We start from the raw sequence: 21,578 nt of genomic DNA, 5'->3' as shown, positions 1-21,578 counted from the left end.
ATTATGATGTCAAAAAAGCAATATGGTGAACCAAGTATTTTACTGATATGATCATGAGAAATACTAGTTTTAGATTTGGTACAATAAAACAATTACAACCGTTTGGCATATAGTGGTCAATTTATGTTTTTATAGACCCAATGAGAGTATATCAACCTTGCATGGATTTTGTCCTTGGTCGATTTTCTCTTTAGGTAAATTGACCTCATCAAAAGACTGTAATTGTATAATATATCTGGATATTGTACTTTGGCCAATGCAATTTAAATTTTGAAGGCTGTCATTAGGACTTATGGTGTGCACAACTGTAAACATATTACATTTGGCCGTGTTCTTTAAAGCATTTTTGGCAGTAAGCTGCTTCCACTTAATCAAGTACATTGCTAAATGTCAGGCATTTATGTATTAGAATAAGCACATTACAAAATATGCTAATTTAAATCCATGATATAAACTTGTTAAAAAATAATTTTTTGCCAAATATCAAACATGTTAAATATAATATGTTTACAGTATATTATACTTTCACAACTCTATGGAATATACCACATACAAATCTACATTGTTGTAACATAAATGAAACATTTTTATTTCAAGAGTCAACATAACAGTTTGACACTTAAAGTTCTGTAATCATTGAAGACCACCCGAGTCTCAGCACAATGTGTATATTCAATCATTAATATTTTATAAATAAATTTTAACCTTTTTTTTACATTTTTTTTTAAAGTACATCTAATGAAGATTTGGGTTAAAAAGAAACATACAGTGACTTAAACAATATTATATGGCAATATGAAATAGATTAAAAAATTCAATCTATGCATTAAATATGATAATCCAGATGAAAAGTAAATAATTTTAAGGCACACAACATATAATCTTAAGGAAGAGTAAATTACATAAAAAATACATTATCAGCAGTATAATATTATACCTGCAACTAATACAGGCAATTTTTTTTAAATTTAAAAAACAGGCACATATCAACAGGGAAAAAAATATATAATAATGCTGGAAAATGTTTTGATATACCCCACTTTGAGACAAATCATTTTCACAAAGAATTCCATCAGTTCTCATTTACAAACAAGTAAAGTTTCACAGCCAGAGTGATAGTCCTAGATAACAGACTTGTAGAGATTCATATCCTTTGTTTGAAGAAAGTTTTACCCAGTAAGCTAAGTTCCTGCTCATACATGTCAATCTCTTTTTGGATAAGTTGCTGCAGGGCTTTCCTTCGAACCTAAAAACACAAAACTTCTAAAGATAAGAAAATTCAGTTCACATGTTCATGTTTAATTTTATTTGTACAGTAGCTGCATTTTTCAGACCACTTTGCACATCTTAAAACAGAAAAATAACTTTTATAAACAATAGGCCCAAGGGCCTTAACAGTCACCTGAGTGTATTGTAAACATGAAACTTTGCGACCATCTAGAAGATACCTGGTTATGGAGTTGGAGTCTTGAACCTTATAAAGAAATTCTACTAATAAATTATGGAGGGAATACAATGATGATAGCCCAAGCATACTAACCTAAAAGAGTACTACATTCATCCACAGGTGCTTGTATACAAGACCCCCCCCCCCCCCCACCCTTACCCCCAAGTATAGACCCAAGGTCTTTACTATTTTCAATTCATTGAATTATCCATTTATGATATATTTCTCTATCAAACTACAACTACCAGTAAATACATTGACCTCATGTCATAGCCTGATAATTCCTTTAACTAAAAATCTGCATATTATGCCCATGTAAATACAAAATATACATTTTGATATCCAGTGAATTTTCACCAACAAGTTTGGAGTTTTGAACTGATCCAATACACAGAAGTGAGGACTTCTTTCAAGAATATATTCAGATGTTAAGATGAGCTGACTAACATGGATCACAATAGGTCATCTGAGAGAAAAAATCTTTGCTACCCTCTTCCTCCTCCACCTTTTGAATTTATATTGGTACTCCAACAAACCAACCAACTAGCCTATCCTCCCTTGGCAAATTACAAGTTTAACTGCATAAATAAACTTTTGAACTTACCAAGATATTGGTATAGTACAAGTTTAATTAACTGAATAAGCTTTATTTAAACTTACCGCAATAGCTGCCTTTGCAGCAAGTCTGACTTCATCTTGAATTTTTTTGTTTTCATTTTGGATTCTTTTATTCCAGGAAACTTTTTCTAAATTCTCATTCCACTCTGCTCGCAAGGTCTTTACTATTTTCAATTCATTGAATTATCCATTTATGATATATTTCTCTATCAAACTACAACTACCAGTAAATACATTGACCTCATGTCATAGCCTGATAATTCCTTTAACTAAAAATCTGCATATTATGCCCATGTAAATACAAAATATACATTTTGATATCCAGTGAATTTTCACCAACAAGTTTGGAGTTTTGAACTGATCCAATACACAGAAGTGAGGACTTCTTTCAAGAATATATTCAGATGTTAAGATGAGCTGACTAACATGGATCACAATAGGTCATCTGAGAGAAAAAATCTTTGCTACCCTCTTCCTCCTCCACCTTTTGAATTTATATTGGTACTCCAACAAACCAACCAACTAGCCTATCCTCCCTTGGCAAATTACAAGTTTAACTGCATGAATAAACTTTTGAACTTACCAAGATATTGGTATAGTACAAGTTTAATTAACTGAATAAGCTTTATTTAAACTTACCGCAATAGCTGCCTTTGCAGCAAGTCTGACTTCATCTTGAATTTTTTTGTTTTCATTTTGGATTCTTTTATTCCAGGAAACTTTTTCTAAATTCTCATTCCACTCTGCTCGCAAGTTGGTGTTTTTCTCTCTAAATATGAACAATTTAATTAATCAGTTAGAAAACCAGAATTTAATTATAGGGGTACTGTAAAATCTGTATTAACAGTCCTGTGGAAGGGAGCAGGTTTCAAGGTCTTTGAGATAAATATATAGCATATTAATTAAAAGATCCAATATACAACAGGTGAAATAATATACCGGTATACGTTGTTTTTATAAGCAGTCTTCCAAATACATTGTACATGTATAGGTATACTAATCTTAGATATATTGGTTAAAACAATTTTTTTTCTCACATATACATGTACATGTCAATATACATGTATACATTATTAAAATTAAAATTTGATTAATAAAATTAATAAAAGAATGTCTATTACCTCACATTTTGGGCATTCTACCTAAAATCACCACTATACAATGTTAAGTACTAGTATATATTTTTGTTTTGATTTGTTTCTATTTGAAATTATTTCCAGATTCATGGGCATTAAATCTTGCTGGTTTGCTCAATCGTACATATACATGTAATAGATACAGTCATGAGTCTTATGGAGTTTCATAATTTGTTGGGAATGTAAATTGAATATTTGTGAGTGTATGGAACCCATGAATTCGTTTTAAAAAATTGATCCATTACTAATTTTATGATTGAAACACAGTTATCACAAATTTAGGATTAATAGACAAGAATGTATATTATAAAAAATACTCTTATATTTGATCATTATATATCAAATTAAATCTGATTCCGTTTACTTACAATCTTACAATGTTTTCTCTTTCTGCCATCATTTCATCTTTCTACAAATAAAGGAGGAAATATGTCAACTATGCATAGAGTTATAATCTTTGAGAATTGTTACAAGAAAACATTCGTATGTGAAAATATATTTTGTGCATAATTTGTGTATAATAAACTATGAATGCTTGCAAGTCAAATAAAGTTGTTTATCTACCTGTATATGTTCAGGCCCCTATGCAAAGGGAATTGTATAATTAAATGTATACTACCATTTAAAAACAATTAACTACTGGCATGCGACCAGTACATGCCAAGCACCATTTCTCACCAGTGCATTGTTACATCATTTTATCAACACATAAAATTAAATACAAAAAATGACGTAAAAATGCACTGTATCATGTTTTTTTTCTGAATTTGGAAGGTACGTACTCCATGCACTATATGATATTGCAAAATTGTTGATAATATGGTAAACTAAAACTTCAACCCTATCAGTCCTTATGACAGTAGTTCTAAGGAATAGTTATTGAAAAGATCAAATCCAGAAGCAGACACATGACACATAACCAATCACTACACGATTGGCATACTACTAATGAGTTTTTTCTTCTTCCTGTCTATCTGATTCGCTCTCTCTCATTCTTTCTCTCTTCCGCTATCTTTCCTAAAATATATATATCTGAGAAAATTCGAAACATGTTTGTAGACTTTTACCTGAATCCTTTCTTGTTGTTTTAGAAACGCATCCTTCATATTGTTACCCGTGTTCAGTTCGAACCTTAAAGTTGTTGACATACTCATTTTGGAGGCTTTAGTGTGTAATAACTTCTTTTTACATAAATGGGTGAAATTATTCCTATTCGGTTGCTATCGACCAATTTACTCACTTACAGTAAACAAACGCCGCTATAAAAAATAATCACGTAGACATTTCATCATTACTAACTTTATCTATGTGTTATGCATTTAAATTTGCAAAAGAAGTATTTATTTTAACCGACTGTTTTTCTAGAGAATACAGATTTAATTCGCCTCTTCCCTCCAAAAAAGGATACCCAGCTCAAATGTAAGCGTATGAATATTATAATGGCTAATTAGACAAATCGTTCTTGATTGAATTCGTTTCTATACCTAAGTACGTTGATAGCTCAACTTTCTTTTAAATTTACTTTCAATGTACTTTTTATCGAGTACTATGAAATATTTATAATGGTTTTTATTCTCTTCAATTATATATTTATTGACTTGATAATATTTATTTTGTTAATATTTCTTTTAACCACTTTAATTAGTCAACACGTACGTAACGTGTTAATGAGTATAAATAAAAATTCTAAAATAGTGATATTGTGAATAGACCAATAAAGCCCTGTTAAATTATATCATTGACTGATAAATTGTCACAGATCCATAATCTGAATGTCTAAAAAAATAGTTGGCACTTATAATACGTTACACTTTATATGAGTAACATTATGCATGTGATAATTAAAGCTCCTAAATATCCTACACTTGTATTTGTTTATCTATTCATATTTAGTATAACCTCTGATGTAAAATTGTTCGGCTCAATATTGTTAGCGGTATGATAGAAAGTATGACCTAATGCATATTCGGAACACTGCACAGCATCTGGTGACAGACGGCGATAACAACAGAAGTTCCCCGAAAGTGAACGTACTTCCTGTTGAGCTCGCACCGGTTTATTGCAGAAAAGATGGAGTCTGAGAACGGTTCAGGCGCTATCGCGGGGAGTGACAGCATTGTTCCAGGTGTGGATAAGGGAGCGGCACTTTTGCTTGTGATTGGGGAACCCAGCACAGAAGATGAGAAAACTCAAATTTTAGGAGAGATCACTCGAGGTAGGTGACATCAAATATACCTTTTTTTCAAAAGTGACAATTTATGCGACGATTGTTATAAAAATAATGCTAGATGAAAGCAAAAGTTATAAAAAGAAATTTCGGACCTTATACAAATTGTAATATAAAAAAAGAAAGAATTAAATGGTTTGTGTGTAGTGATCTCCAGCTCTGTCGAGTGTTGACGGGCGTGAGTCACTGCAATCCAGGCTGACATAGATTATGATAATGGAGTAGTGAAAAAAAGCACCTCGGCGACTGTTATTGTACGCCGGTGTATGTGTAAACAAACATTGCAATAACAGAATGTGTGTTTATTCCCTTGCTGTTATACTCGTCTCTGTCTGGGGACATAACTTTTTCAGACTGCCAGCATTACATTAATCGATTGGGATGATTCATATGCTTTTGAAAATGAAACTAGATTTGACAAAGTTTAAATGCTGTCTCGTATCCTAATCATGATAGACATGCTCTGAAGCCCAGGCAAAATATGGCATATTTTTGCTTTTATTTAAAAGTACACTCATACTTTCCACACCCCTTTTTGTACAGAGTGACGCTGTCAGGCATATTCTGTTTTGTTTATCAGTGTGAGTGGTACATATAACTTATTATGAGAGATGATACTAAACTGTATTATCAGCCCACCATGTTTCAAAACTCTCTGATGATGGGGGAAGTGTTTGTTGGGCTTTCAGATCGTCCTATTTATCAGCCTCCCAGCGGGTTTTCTCTAATTGTAATGATAACAGCTCAATGGTTTATCACCAAAGAAGTTGATTTTTCACTCTGCCTTCTCTGTTTACCCCTTGTGTAATAGTAGATTGATAAAGTTATCTGTTAAACCATACCTATAGAGTCAGAAATCACAACAAGTTCACTGGAGGATGAAGACACTGCACCAGCAATTAACAGCAGTGAATAAAAACAAAACTCTCCGTTGGCCATTGCAGTAATGGCAGTCAATTAATTCACTGGCACATGTATGATTACATTATGCTCTTTAAAATTTTATGCTAGATGGGGGAAAAAATAAAGACCGACAAAAGTCATACAGTTGGATGTGAGAGCTTAAAAGCTTCTTAAGAGGCTGAGTAAATGTGTAAAGTGCTGTATTTCAATGGAAATTCTGTGTATTCAAGAATATAAATTGATCACACACATGGCATGGATGTTAACAGAACTTTCATGTGATGCAAACTTCAGGTCCTCACAGTGCATTATACTTTAATTTTTGTCCCACCTACTTTTTAGCAGATTTTTGTGATGCACATATTTAGAAGAAATAAGAGAAGAACAGATTCTTTTTTGTGCAGGGATATTGAATATTTTAGTTTTTCCGTTAAATATGAAGTGCAACACAATCTTGCTATCAGAATTTCAATAACTGTAATGCAACACCTGCAGGTAAAAAGTTTTGTTGGAGTAAAGCAAGGAAACTGTGAAGTAACACAACCTGCTTTGTAAGGGGGCTGTTTTGTAAGTAACTGTGTTTAGAAAATATCAATGGTGGCAGCTGTGACAGTGAAAAATGGGCGCAGCTAGTACCGGTATCTACTGCACACACACACACAGTGCTGGTATAGGATTACACTACTTTTTGAGCTGATTTGATTGACATATCAGCTGATCTCTTGAATCTGAGAGGGGAATATTGGTATATTCTTATTGACAACCCCAGGATTTGGAACACTCTGGTACAGAGTAGGTCAAGATTTGACTGTTTTTCGAGTGGGTTTGGTTTGTTGCTCTTCGAATCAACACAAGTTTGGAAGAATGTGAAAGAGAAACAGATGTAAAGTGTTTAGACTCTCTCTCATTGAAGCTGGAAATCTTCTCCATGAATGATGTTAGACAGTGAAGAGAAGTTTTATGTTGTGTAAATAAGACTGCATGGACAGGAGTTAGATGAAAACATTTTGCTGTGTGTAACTTCATGATGAACTTATTTGTTTAATCAACCCTCACTCCCATCCATCCTATATTTTTACATTCCATTGAAAAGATGTTCCTTTTGTGCATTCTAGCTCTAGTAGACTATCGTGAAACAAAATACAATGTAATGTCAAGTTCTTGAACTTGGCTGTCTTCTCTTGTTAAAGAAATAATTCAGAACGGCGATACAAGAAGAGATTGCTTTTCCTACTGTTCATTAACTAGTCAGATTGTATGTTTGCCCCCAATTCAGAGCTTTCTGTATGGAGATGAGAAGGTTGACTGGGGATGAATCAGCTCTCTGGTTTGTGTGGCAGAAACAGGAGTCTAACAATTGATCATTCACTGCTTCAGAGCTTGCTTGTCTCTTCTGCTTCACAGAACATGTAAAGGCACAGGGGTCTCAAAACATTACCATTTACCACCCCTCCAAAAACATGCCATCATGGCAAAAAAATCAGAATACAACATATTACAAGGACTCAAAGCTCTCATTAGATGAATGAAGGATGCAAAAGCAGAAATGTGCACATCATGAAGTTCCGACCTTGTTTTGAAATTGGGCCACAACTATATATACATAAACAAATCAGCATTTTACAGACACAGCAATCAAATTAAAAAGATTAAGTTTCCTCTACAACCATTATTTGTCAAAACTTGAAGAAGGATTAGTAAAGTGACAGAAAACTATTGTAATCTGTATTGCTGTATATATTGATTTTTGTATCTGTTCATGGGGTGAGTGATTTCATCCATTATCAAGCTCCATTGATATCAGATTGCTCCCATAATGACATAAGTAGTATAAAAATAGCCATGCTGATCACATCAAGTGACAATGATACGAAATTGTAGATATTTGCTTATTGATGAATAATCATAGCTGTCAGTGCCAATATTTGCTGTAAATCATTTTGTAAATAATATTAGGAGAAGTCTAGATCAGCCGGAATTGCTGCCTTGGGTAAGTTATTATTTGTAGGTGTCAAAGGTCAAGGTCATTGTAAAAGAATTGCAGACAGACTGGCTTGTTGGATTCAGTGATCAGAAAAGCATCTCTATAACTTCCATTAATTACTCTGCTCTATCATAAACATGTCTGCCAGATGGTTTATTGTCCAGTACAGGTCTGTTGGGATCATGTTCCTAGTTAAGGTGCAGATGTTGCTGGCTCTAACCTGAGGGTCTTGACCTTATGACTGTGATTAGGGATCAGTGACTTCATCAGGAAATAATCCATCAATATATTGCTATTTTATGCAGGCCAAAAATCAGATTATGGGTTGAAATTGAAAAGCCCAGCTTAAGTTTTGAGATGCTCTCTGAGATATCCCTTGATATGTTTATATTTAAACTGAAGTTTTTGAGCTGTGTCCTTGTTTGTGAGTTGTGATGCCCCAAGATACTTTTCTACCTTTGGTAACAGATATATATTTACTCATATGTAAGTCTACACATTAAAATCCCTAGATAAGAAGAAAAGTAAAGAGGATTTAAGAGAGTTTGATACACTTCTCATTAATCCAGACTCCTAAACCATCTGTGTTATCTTTTTCATGTTTTGAGATCTTCCCTACCCTAAGGGGCATGCATTCCAGAGGCTGCTTGCTGCAGTTATGCACAGATGCAAACTGGAATGACAGATCTACGTGTTTACACCAGCACTGATAACAGTTCTATCTTGTCTATAAAAGACAAGAATCTGATAGAAAATCCAGACTTAGGGCTCAATGTTAATCAGGGCAATATATTTCATGGGTAATTAGCACTACCAGTGTGGTATATCATTAGAGGGAAATCCTTAACGAAAGGATTTAAAGATCAATCATGAGAGGGGAAAAAATTGTTAGCTAGCTAGTTTATAACTGGGCGTTCTTCCAAACTTTTGTCTCTGTCTCCTAAATATGTGTTAATGTAGAAAAAAACTGCAGACTTGAAACATGTCACTGGAACTCAAACAGATTTATAATTTGACATTTTTATCAGATTTGTTCTTGCAGCATATGTGTACATTGTGCATGGACAAAAAGATTTCAATGATGTAAATGAAGTGATACAAGTCTTAATATAGCTCCATTATCAAGAGGCTCTGAGTATTTCTCTTCAAATTTCCTGTCCACTTACTTTATTGTACCATCTAACTCTGATTTGGGTGAACCCCATCTGACTTTATTGAAAGAGACTCTAAATCAATCGAATACTTTTCTCCCCTATTTTTACAAAACTATATAAAGCAACATTGTTTTTATAAGCAGAATTGTTCACTATGCCAGATGTCATCACCTATTATCGTCTATCTCTCTGTGCTACATGTATCACAACAAACTTGGTAAAAGGTTAAAACTCTAATGGTTTTCAAATATCTTGAACTCAAAAAGTTGGATCTATTGAATGATTGTTTTTTTTTTTTTGGGGGGGGGGGGGTGGGAGGGGGGTAAGAGAAGTTGTACATGTATTGCTACATTATGCAACCTCTCTTTGATATGGACCTCTGATCTGAAGCAAAATTTTCTTGGCTGGATCTTGTCTTTTATCTTATTTATAACCCAAGAAGTTTAATATTTGATATCAGGTTAATCAAAGAAATTGGTAGAAATTTGATAATAATTCTAAAATTGACACAAGCTCTCTAAAAGTTTCTCGTTTAATTTAGATGATAGAATGGAGATGGTATTCAGTGTCAACATGGTGTTTGTGAGGAAGTAAGGGCCAGAGTAAGGTCACACAGTGACCACACTGAGCAGTGGGCCTCTCATCTGATGTCAGGGTCTGTGAACACATCCATTAATCAATTGATTACCTGTGATTATCCATAAACTGCCATGTTAAACAGACATTGGGTACTTACTCTTTATGCGGGGATAGGGGGATGGTGACAAAATTTATCTGGCCCATCCATCTCAAAGCGCACAAACTTTTACGCGATGCTAGAAATTTTTTCATCAATCAGTGCTTGCTGGTCATAAAAAATTCTTGGCATCTTGATATGATCCATTTTTTGACAGAACATTTGAAACATTCAATATTTCGAATTATACAAATTCTTGATATTTGTACATGTATTTCTATACATCCTATGGATTTTTATCAGTATTTGAAATTGATGAAGATTCTTTACATAACTTTAACACATATCTTCTGTTATCAGCTAAACTTCAACACATGGCTGATTTATCAGTTACAAATTACTGAGATAAGGGTACCCAATCATCAATAATTACATGTGCAAAATTCCAGTCAGTCATACATGCATGCATACATAAGTGAATTAAGTTGTGTCACAGAATGGTTCAAATCATTGTGGTTTTATGTACTACATGTAATATACCAATATACATGTATACCACATATCCATCAAAAATGACACAAGAATTTGGACAGGGAAAGAAATGGACATCTTACCAATCTGATCTCTCTCACTTTCTCCTCCACTTTCCTCCTTAGGGTGGACATGATTCTCGGGACGGCCAGGTCTCTCCCCCCCAACTTCGATCTCAAGACTTACCCCCTTACAAGTAACGACAGGCTTGTTCTGAAGAAATGGGTTTTCGACAGTTCAGTTGACGGACAGGGGAAGTTTTATTTATCATCCAACAACAAATAGATTATCTCCAAGGCATAAAGTCAGCCAGTCCCGAGGCTTAAGTGGCTGGCTTTCAGGGCGCCTATAAATTTTTGGGGGGGACCAAGTTCTGGAGATTATAAGTAAACACAATCCTCTAAATCATACATAGATTTAAATAGATCTGCGGAGGTTATTGTATATGCACAATGGTGGTGCACTTCTCAAAGTCAAAATGAAATATTAAAAGAAATTAAGCTGTCGATGCACCACCGAATCAGAAAGCAATGTATATGGTGTTCAGAAACTTTTTTAAAGAATATTATTTTCTTACTAGAAATATGAAAAAATATCCTCCTTTGATACTTTGTTATTCATTCAGAACTCATATTGTTCTCATTCCCTTGAAATACAATGTACTTGCCTCAATTTTCATTGAGTTTCAAAAAGGATATGAGGCTAAAATAACATTGACTTTTTTTGATAGGTAAGGTTACCCCCCAAAAAACCAGTAATCCCAACTGAAATACTCCATCTATTTAATCAAGACAAGGATATTGCAAATTTTGACAAGTGTGCAGACAATTAAGTATTCAGGGAATTGACAGAACAGTTTTCACAGGTGAAATTTGACAATGACAAACATTGGAGATCACTTTAGTTTTAAAATCACCATAAATCTGTTTAGCTCTATGAATGACATAGGTGTGTTAAGTGCTTGGGTTTCTCACTCCAATATCCACAGGTAGTGAGTATTTACCCAGGTATTCGCTGGAATGTACCTGTTTGCTCCTATTTCCACCGCTGACTGCCGAGTTTTTATCAATGGTGACTAATGTCTAACACGCATAATATATCGGCCTCAATGGGTTCTGTGTTTTACCTACGAAACCTCACGCAACTATCCCAGAGCTCTCACCATTATATCATTGTTTGAATGAATGTCACACCTTTCACATTGAAAATTCTATAGACTCTTTGTTGGAAATAGTCTTTCCTTTACATTTGAAATAATAACTTTAAATTGATAAGCATAAAAAATAATCATGGCTAACATAGTTGTATAATTGGTGAGAGTAGACTGTAGAATAATCTGAATTTGTTTATTTATTGTCTAGCTTTGTGTATATGTCATGTTGAGGATTTTTAAAAAAAGCCTCAAACCTATGAAATGTTTTGTCTTAAATCGTGGATTTCTGAGTCATTGATAGAACTATGGACTAAAAAACATGTGAAATTTAGTAATTTTGAATATTAAGTAAATGTAATACTAAAGACCACCTATCTGAAGGACTTATAGAGGTGAAATTGGGTATTATTTACAGATCTGTAACATTGTATCTTTACATTACATTTTCATTAGATGCTAAACTTGCCCAAATATTTATAGAGGAATTTAAGAAGGGAAAATATGCTGTTCATATGCTTTTGTTATAATGTCTAAAAACTTGAACAGGAAGAATTTAGAACAATGTGAATTGTAAAGCTTTTGCCATGTTGGCAGTTTTCAAATGAATGTGACCTTTCCTAAATCTCCCTCCTTCATTGATGTAATTTTTCATAATCAATATATAACCACATTTGTTATACCAATTAACCTTTTAATTGCTTTTAAATCATTTCTCCAATATGTCAAATATCAGTTTTACTGCAGCAACAGTATGAAAGCATTTACAAGATATATCGCTTGAAATTGTGCTTAGAAGTAAATAATACATTTCAGCATTGTTCAGATTGCATTCAACAGCTGATAAAGATCATGTCTCGTGTTTAAAACACTATTTGTCAATTGAAGCTTTTTATTCCGAATGTAGAAGTAAATCAATAGCCAGCGTAATGGGCTATGTACATAATACCCAGGAACATCCCCAATAATTGGTGTCTCGATCTGTTCAGATGGACTTGTTTTGGGAGTTGTCTGTGTAATGTATCCCAGGATGCAGCAGATACAGCACTTCCTGTCAAGTGTAGTCTGCCAGTTCCCTTGGCTTCAGATGTGCATTGTCATATGCCTTTTTGGTGCCAAGACAAACATAATTTTCTGATCATTGAGTCATACAAAAAAAATATAACAAAGCAAGGAAATTTGATGAATCTCTGTTGTATTAACATAATTTATTTAGCTGTACTAATTAATTCAGGACAGCACTCCATTGTTCATAGAGCGACTGACCTAAAGGGTCAATATTCGTCATCACAGCCTCGTATTCATTTAATTGAAACATAATTCGGCATGAACAGTATTTTACATCTTGGCTTAATGTTTCATTAATTATTTTTAGAGTTTTAATTGGAGTACAGTTGAATCATTAATGTTTGTGGTAGCTCAATTCTCACTGATTTCTCCTCCAAAAATTTACATCCACAGTAATCTGCTTATAGTTTTCATTAAAGTGAAATTAAGAAAATTAATACACCCCCACAACATGTTGAAACAATTAGGGCACAAACATTGGTTTCCCACTCCTCAGTAATACATAATGTACAGGTACTACATTTACCTGGTAAATGTATTACATGTACAATTTATGTACCTTAATTTGCACATGTACATGTACCAGTATTAGAATAAGAGTGTATTTTACACTTTGTATGGATATGAAGTGGTCTAAAGTAAACCTAAAATGACATGGGTGTAACTTATTTTATGAGGCAGGCCTATTTAAGACTTACTGAGATTTGAATCTTGTTTTGTAGCTTTCAAGTACTGGGGATCAGAGGATGTGGACATCAATGAGGAACTCTCAGGCATCGCCAACCGGGCAGCGCTGGGAGAGGAGGGGATCAATGGTAATCTGTCTCACCAGTTCTCTGTCTCAATGTCTCTCCACCTCAATCTGATATAAGCATTTTGAACAGAACAAGGTTTTTCTGAACTAAGAATATTGACATAGTGGTAATGAATGCACATTGTCTTACCATATATAGAGCAGAAATTGAATAATAGATGCATTGGAATATTTTAGACATTACTTACAAGTCTTAGTGTAGGTAAAAGGCAATCTTGTCCTGTATTGACCTACAGATGCATTTTTAATACACATATAGATGCTAGACACATATAACAGAGCAAGTAGGTTTATGTAATGCTGATGCTAGATTGAATATACTAGAAGGATTGAGTCTCTAATAAATCACTCATTTTTAGCAGTATACCCTGTCGGACCGCACCAAGATGGTGCTAGTAAGTAAACTTTGCTAGCTTTGTCGGACAGAGAAATTCTCCTCCAGTCTACACAAGGTGTTTGTTTTACTGCAGGAAATCAATTAGACAGGTGGTTAATTAAAATCAGAAGTAAATGGCACAAGTTGGTGGTAGTCAGGTGATCACTGAAGGATACTTGATTAAGAAAGCAGAAAATTGAAAACTTTAGTACAAGAGCAGAAAATTGTGTATTTTCTCTGTAACATGATTTTCTGAGTACAACACATTGACTAGCTGTTACAAAGCATTTTGAAAAGGTTGTTTATATTTATAACAAAAGTGCTTTTGAGCAAAGAGAAAATTGTATATTAAAAGCCTAAAAGGGAAGTAAAAAAATTTAAAAAAAAAATTACGTAAGTACCAAAATGTGCAGTGCCAAGTGGGAAATGACATCATTGAAGTCTACAGATGTTTTAGAAAGAATTTCCTGCAGTATTGCGAACATGACCTTGGAACAAATCCCGCTTTGCATATTTTTTTTATTTCAAACAGGAAATTATTTTTTTTGTCAAATTTTTATTTTCCATTTTCCTTGGGCTATGGTACAATAATGTTAATTTTTGTTATAGATGTAGTATGATTTTGTTGTATAGTAAATGTGTATTCCCTATATACAACGAGCAAATCAAAAATGTTCTTCATGCTTTGATTTGATGCATGTTTGTTGTAAACTCTAATGAATGAATACACACTATTATACTATAAATTTCACTGCATAGAAGACATGGAGACTAAAGGAATTAAATTCATTGGTGAACTTTTGGATCATTGCTTCATGCAGACTGGATATGTAAACATGAGAGTAGATAGGGGGAGGGGGGGGGGGGGTAGATCTGGCTTGATTGAGCTTCAGCTGCTGATTACAGCAGTATGTCCTGACAGACAACAGATGTGGTGAGCTTCTGTTGATCATCTGGTGAATTGTTCTACACTCCTACATCTGTAAGAGCTTACTCCCATTTCTGTTACAGTGCTCTCATTCTGCTTCCTGTAGTCTTTGCTCTAATTAGCACCCACCAGAGGCCAAACAGGGTTTCATTTCCTCAATGTAGTAGTCTTGACTTCCATATCAATTAGAATATACATGTATATGTATAGATATATGAACGAACATTTAAAGCCATAAAAAATATAGTACTTTGGGAGTTATTTTGGATTTTGATAAACAAACTAAGTGCTTTATAGTGCTCATAAGTATCAGAACAGTTTAGCCTGTTATTTGTATATACATTAGTAGGTGGTCATTGAACATAAGTGTAACTATAATTAATGTTTACTTAGACATTATATGAGTATTTCGCATGTGACTTTCAATGGATTAAAAAAAATGTAATGTGCTATATATTATATTGCAACAATATATATGTACTATAAGTTGTAAATCATCCTTTTGTAAAATTTCTTGACAAATTGTTATCTTTATTAATTAGTAACAACTGCAAAGAACTGTTCAATACCAGTACATGTATAATATATCTAAAATTTGTGATTAATTGTGGAGGGATTCATTTGCTAGTGTTTTCCTGACAGTAGATGGCAGACACATTAAATGAATATTTTTTCAGTCTTGTAAATTAAAAGGGGTTTAATTATCAAGGAGACAGGATGTCCATTTATTGCTTGAATATTATTGACTCTTTATATTTAATCTTGTTTGATACATCAATATTCTTTCCTAAGTTGTCTGCTAAATTTCACATCAAAACTTATAGTTGTGTGTTTTTCCTTTCAGGAGAGAGGGTCATTCGCCACAGGTCTGAGATGATGGCGTCTGAAATCCTGGTCAACCCCCAGCTACAGACCCTGACCGCAGCCCTGAAGAACTTCTTCAGCATCGACATGCCGTACAAGTACCTGGTGTTCGCTGGACCCTACATGGAGGGCAGTGGGGCATGGGTCCTACAGGATGACATCTTCTCCGTTTCCAAGGTCGTCAGTGTTCTGAATGACCCCAAGCTCAAGGTCAAGAGTAAGAAGTTCTGTGTTCAATGTCACCAGGAGGGAGAATGGAAACAAGTTAATCTCCTGAAAGTTGCTGGATTTAAAGATCACGGATTTACTGTTACTCCGACAGAGACACAGACAAACCATCATGGAATTATCCAGTTTGCTGCTTACATATCAAATTTTGTCAAACCCATGACCATAACTGATTTAATGAAATCCACAGACCTAGTAGGAAGTTTAAAGTTCACTAGCCCCACCATGTATATATTCCCAGGTTGTGAAGGCGACTCGGCTCTATTTGCCATGAGAGAATTCAACCTGCTTATCAATGGTGGATTCCGCAGAAAGTCATGCTTCTGGGACTTTGCTAGACACCTTGAAAGAATAGACGCAATGTTGATTACCCACTTAGGCATTGATAATGTATTTGGTATGTCTTCATTACTACAAAGAAAATCAGAAGGAAAAGTCAGCACTGACATAGGATATGTTTACATGAATGCATCTGAGAAGCCAGCCTCTCCGAATGGTTTGAAACTGGCGAGTCTGAAAATCAATGTAGCTGAAGAGGGCACAGGCATCGTAGAGGCATGCAAGAAGATTGGACTTGCTCCTCATCCCTGCACAAGAGCCAACTCCAGTAGTCCACTAGCACCTGTCAACCTTTATCATAAAGTAGGACATGGCACTTTGGATATGTATGTTCTGAATCCAGTCGCTGATAGCAAAGAGTTGAAGGAATTCTTACAACAATGGCAGAAAAATGGTGCAGATTTTGGAATTTCTCAAGGCATGCCACTGCCAAACCTTGTGTCCATTTGTGCTCTCTTAGTCTGGAAACCAGCTAATCCCAGTGAAAAAATCATCAGAATCTTATTCCCTGGAAATGCACCTCAGCACAAAATTGCTGAGGGCCTAGAGAAAGTGAAACATTTAGACTTTTTGAAATTCCCTAGTTGCAGTGCTAAAGACTTGTCTTCAAAAGGAGCCGGGAAGAAACCACCAGCTGCAGCAACAAGACCATCTTCTGGCAAACCTGCAGTAGGAAGACTCTCTCTTGAGGCTGGAAAAGCTGCAGCAAAACCCCCAAATGATACCAAAGCTGCTTCCTCTAAATCTCTAAATGGCCAAAGCAAAGCAAGACCTTCCACTGATCATAAAGCTCCACCAAAGTCTGTAAGTGACACCAAGGTGTCCAGTAAAGCTGAAGCAACTAAACCAGAGAAGAAAGATGTCCAACGCTCCAAGTCAGACCTAAATAAAACTGTAGACAAGCACAAAGCTAAACCCATTGAATCTCCAAAACATACTGCACCGAAAGCAAAAGTAGAACCAAAAAAGACCTCTAAGCCTCCAGAGGAGAAGTCCTCCAATAAAGGAACGCCTTCAAAGTCAACACCCAAAAAGGATATAAAACCAGTCGCTGAATCTACTCCTAAAAAGGCTTCACCTGAGAAAGAAACCAGAAAGAGTCCAGTCAAAAACAAAACTGCTACTCCCACTAAACCGAAAACCCCTACATCAGAGGCTTCTGCAAAACCTCCCGTTACAGCAGAGCCTGATAAAAAAGATGTCAAAGTCCCAAGTGAACCAGAGGTAGCAGCCACTGGAAATCTTTTGGACTTTGATCCAATTTCTAATGTTTCACAAGGGTTACCAACTGACAGTGGAGTCCCAGCACAGCAACAAAACCTAATGGATGATCCATTTTCCATGAAGAATAATACTGTCCCAGATGAGCAAGATCTCATCCAGCCTTCTGCACCAGTGGCATTCTCTCAACAAGAGCCGGATGTAATCCCAGAAGCATTTCCCAATGACATGGCTAAATCATTCAGCCAGCCAGAACAAGACCTGATGGGAGAACCGGATGTTGTTCCTCCCGGCCAGGTTGATAAATTTTCTGACAATTTGATGGATGATGAAGGTACATCAGTTGATGCAATTAGTGCAGACAGAGCTCTACAGTCACCTGTGGAGCCAGCAGCTGCTACCATGGATGCACTGGACAAGGAAGATGCAGAGGTGGAAGATGGCGAGGACTCGGCTGATGAGTTGGATAGTCAAGGTGATTCTGCAGAAGTGACGGCTGACCCAGAGAGTCAAGGTAGTCAGGAGGATGCCAAACCAATTGACAGAGAAGAGGATGTTTCTCCATTTGCATTTGAAAACAAGGGTTTCACAGACCTTTCACAAAACCAAGATGAAGGGGTAGATGAAATGTCGGAACAGACCAATACATCTGAAGAAAAAAGTGAGGCTGAAGATAAAGGTGAATCTGAAAAGGATGACGAATCTCATGGTGGTGGTCCCCAGGAAGTCCCAGCAGAGGATAAACCTTTCACTGAACCAGTCATATTTGACGATGGATTTCATGAAAACGAAAATAGCATACAAAGGGAAATCAATTATCAGGCCAATGGAGCACCACTAGACAGTATTCGAGAGGAAGATGATGCAGGCCATGGAAGAATGACTGATTCCATGGGAATGGGTCTCAATCCATTTAACGGATTAGACCAAGCTCAGATAAATCAACCTTCTTCAGAACAGAAACCTTTTGCTTCAGATGACCCATTCCATGGACAGCTTAGTATGGGTTATCAACCTGCAAAAGACCCAGTTAGCATGAGGCAAATTCCTTGCCAGGAAGGATATGAATTTGATCCATATGGTGAAGGGGAAACCAAGAGTGATAGTGGGGAAGAAGACGTCGGCGAATTTGATGCAGACAAAGATTGGGGAAGACCTATGGGATTACCATCCCCACCTCCACCTGAAGAAAAAGCAGAGGCTGAAGTAAAGAAGACTGAAAAAGTGGCCAATGGAAAACACCCTAAGCCAGCAAGTTCAAGTAAAGAACCAGCCAAAAGTTCAAATACAACAAATAAGACATCAACTAGCAGGGCTGCAACTTCCAAGTCTCTGACGGAAAAGAAGGGAGGTCTAAACACCACGAGAACAGAGAAGTTGAACACATCTCGAACAGAAACATCCTCCTCTACCACTTCCAAGCCCCGGCCGGCTAGTGCAACAGTGGGAGAGCCCAAAACTAAACCAGCCTCGAAGAGACCAGCCACTGCCACCGGCTCTACTCGTGCCTCTCCATCAGCTACAAAGATGCCATCCATGCCCGCCCTGCATGCTTATTACATGGATTTGGCCTACATCCCTAACCATGGCAATCCTGCCACATGTGATGTGGAGTTTTTCAAGAGAGTCAGAGCTAAGCACTATGTATATAGTTCCATGAATCCCAACACTCAAACCCTGAATGCTCTCCTAGATGCTAAGGCATCATGGCAGGAGCCAGACTTACAAGTCACACTGATTCCCACCTACGATACAGATGTCCTCAGACAGTGGATGGTGGAAAAGCAAGAGAGGTTGACAGAATTAAAAGTTGAGGTAGCACCTTCTGCAAGCAGATGTACAGTACAGCTCCAAGAGCATGAGACCTGCTGTCTGGCCTATAGGTTAGAACTGTGCAGTTGAAGAAAGATTACAGATGTGTAATGATGCATGAAATCGGTTGATGACGATGTAAGTGCAAGCTTCCTTAGTTGACTGTGCCTAAATTCTCTGTGTGTGAAGTTTCAGCGGAACATAAAATGTTCCTTGTTTATCAAGCACTTGTTAGTTGTGACATGTTTCATTGTAGTGCTTGCTTTGATGGCCTTTTTCGTTACTTTTATATTTGAATGCAGTGTATGCTGTGGAGATGAAAAGGCAGTGCGTATGGTTTGTGTTGTGATAATTCTTCGTTATATTCAGAAATGATGGGTCCATGTCATTGATTGAGAGTCATATAATGGGTGTGATACAAGACTTGTGATTTTTTTCGTGTTGATGCAATAATTCATTTTCGCTTCCATTTCTTTGAGTTTCAAGTGAAAAATAAACTGCACAAGTAAAGGTCAGTCTCTGAGCTTCTGGTTGTTAAGCAAATTAGTTTTTCAATTTTGTTTTTAGTTTTTTTTGTTTTTTCTTGTATTTGGATTATTTCTTATTTGTTGGAAGATGAAGCTTGTCAGATATGTAACGGAATGTATGAGTAAAAGAGAGTAATACATAACTTGTGTCTGCTGCAGTGCGAGTCCAATTACCATGTTTACAGTACAAATGATATTTGTAGGTTTTGCCATGTACAGACTGTGGATTTTGTGAAAACTTAATCCTGCTAACTTTGATATAGCACCTGACTGTTGTAACATTAATGTGACTCGGAGCAATATTTAATTGTAATGCAAATAAGGTAATTGTAAAATGTGAGGTGATTGTAATGTAACATGGTTTTGTTGTAATGCAGTATATGACATGCACATCGGAGATTAATTACGTGGTGCAACTAATATTCTACTTATCACTGTAGCGAAAAGTGGAGTTGTGAGGTGCAGATTTTTATTTGAACAAGGATCAGACTGGTTCTTAATTTACTTGTGGCTGCTGAAATAAATGTATTAAATTGTATATGTTGTATTGTGAGGAATGGGTTTTCTGCAAGAAAAAGACTGAATTTGTTTGGTTTTCAATAGGATTTTTGTCAACAGAATAATATAAATCTAGTCAAGGAAATACAATATCTAGTAATCAGAAGTGTCGGTTTTCAGTACTTACTGTTTTTGTTGAGTGTAAAGATAACCAGTGCACCTCGAATGTCAAAGTTCAGATAACCAGGAGGTGTTTTATTATCATATAATGAGGGCTCTGTAAATGCATTATAAGTTCAACATATTTCAATCATGGATGAAAATGTGTATTAACCAAAGCAACATCTGTAATAAGTTGTGGCAAGTCACAAGGCTTGATATTGTGTCTTTGACATGAATTTTTTCAAGAAAAACATTAGCTGGTGACTTACTACATGTACCATTATTTTCAACATGTATAAAAGATAACACCTTATTTGATGTATTAATACATGTAGTTGTGAATGATAGTGCTATGTTGTCGATATCTTTTCTCTTTTTTTTTACATTTTGTAAATTTTTATTGTACGCATATTTATAAAATGTTTGTCATTTTTTTCATTCCTTAACCATTTTTGTGCCAATATCTCACTGTGCATTAAAGCAAATAAATCTGGCCTTCATTTAATAACTGGTTGATTTTTATTGCAAAGAACATTTAGTATGAATACGTTATAGTGTATAATTGCTTATTTTCTCTCTCTGTAATTTTCGCCCTTCTACACTTGTAAAGAGTTATCCTGCTTTGAATTTGCACAGACACTGTTCGCTTTAAAAAGAGATCATTTGAGAAATCAGAATTTGCCCATTCTTAAATTTGCCTGCTGACAACTAGGGCTAAAGGGGTGAAAATTAAATAGGAGTGAATATATCCCTGTATACAGTACATGTATGAACTTTAGATAAACAGAATTAAAACCATCTTGTTCAATAATTAGATGGAACAAAAAAACTGCTTCGATCACAACAAAAGTATGCAAAGGCAAAATTTCGTGTAGTCTGTGACAATTTTTAGAAGGAATATTGGTTTTTCTCAAA

The 21,578-nt window shown here is 35.5% G+C and overlaps 2 protein-coding genes across 4 annotated transcripts; one reads left to right on the top strand and one right to left on the bottom strand.

Annotated features, from left to right (window-relative positions):
- Positions 1 to 562: 562 nt before the first annotated feature.
- LOC128177733 (uncharacterized) lies at positions 563 to 4,465 on the bottom strand. The gene is made up of 4 exons (XM_052844566.1): positions 4,269 to 4,465; positions 3,570 to 3,610; positions 2,705 to 2,834; positions 563 to 1,246 (listed from the first exon to the last, which is right to left on the bottom strand). The coding sequence occupies exons 1-4, from the start codon at positions 4,353 to 4,355 to the stop codon at positions 1,145 to 1,147; spliced, it is 360 nt and encodes a 119-aa protein (XP_052700526.1). The 5' UTR covers positions 4,356 to 4,465; the 3' UTR covers positions 563 to 1,144.
- Positions 4,466 to 5,215: 750 nt separating this feature from the next.
- LOC128177730 (microtubule-associated protein futsch-like) lies at positions 5,216 to 21,171 on the top strand. 3 transcript variants are annotated; one of them, XM_052844558.1, is made up of 4 exons: positions 5,216 to 5,416; positions 13,617 to 13,709; positions 14,071 to 14,103; positions 15,857 to 21,171. In XM_052844558.1, the coding sequence occupies exons 1-4, from the start codon at positions 5,272 to 5,274 to the stop codon at positions 19,564 to 19,566; spliced, it is 3,981 nt and encodes a 1,326-aa protein (XP_052700518.1). In that variant the 5' UTR covers positions 5,216 to 5,271; the 3' UTR covers positions 19,567 to 21,171. The 3 variants fall into 3 exon arrangements, with proteins under 3 accessions (XP_052700518.1, XP_052700517.1, XP_052700519.1); XM_052844557.1 differs by having other exon boundaries at positions 14,068 to 14,103; XM_052844559.1 differs by lacking the exon at positions 14,071 to 14,103 and having other exon boundaries at positions 5,217 to 5,416.
- The last annotated feature ends 407 nt before the right edge of the window (positions 21,172 to 21,578 follow it).

Source organism: Crassostrea angulata, chromosome 3, assembly GCF_025612915.1.
Source record: "Crassostrea angulata isolate pt1a10 chromosome 3, ASM2561291v2, whole genome shotgun sequence".
Lineage (NCBI taxonomy): Eukaryota > Metazoa > Mollusca > Bivalvia > Ostreida > Ostreidae > Magallana > Magallana angulata.
Note: the sequence above shows the minus strand (reverse complement) of the source record. Positions and strands in the feature narration are given on the sequence as shown.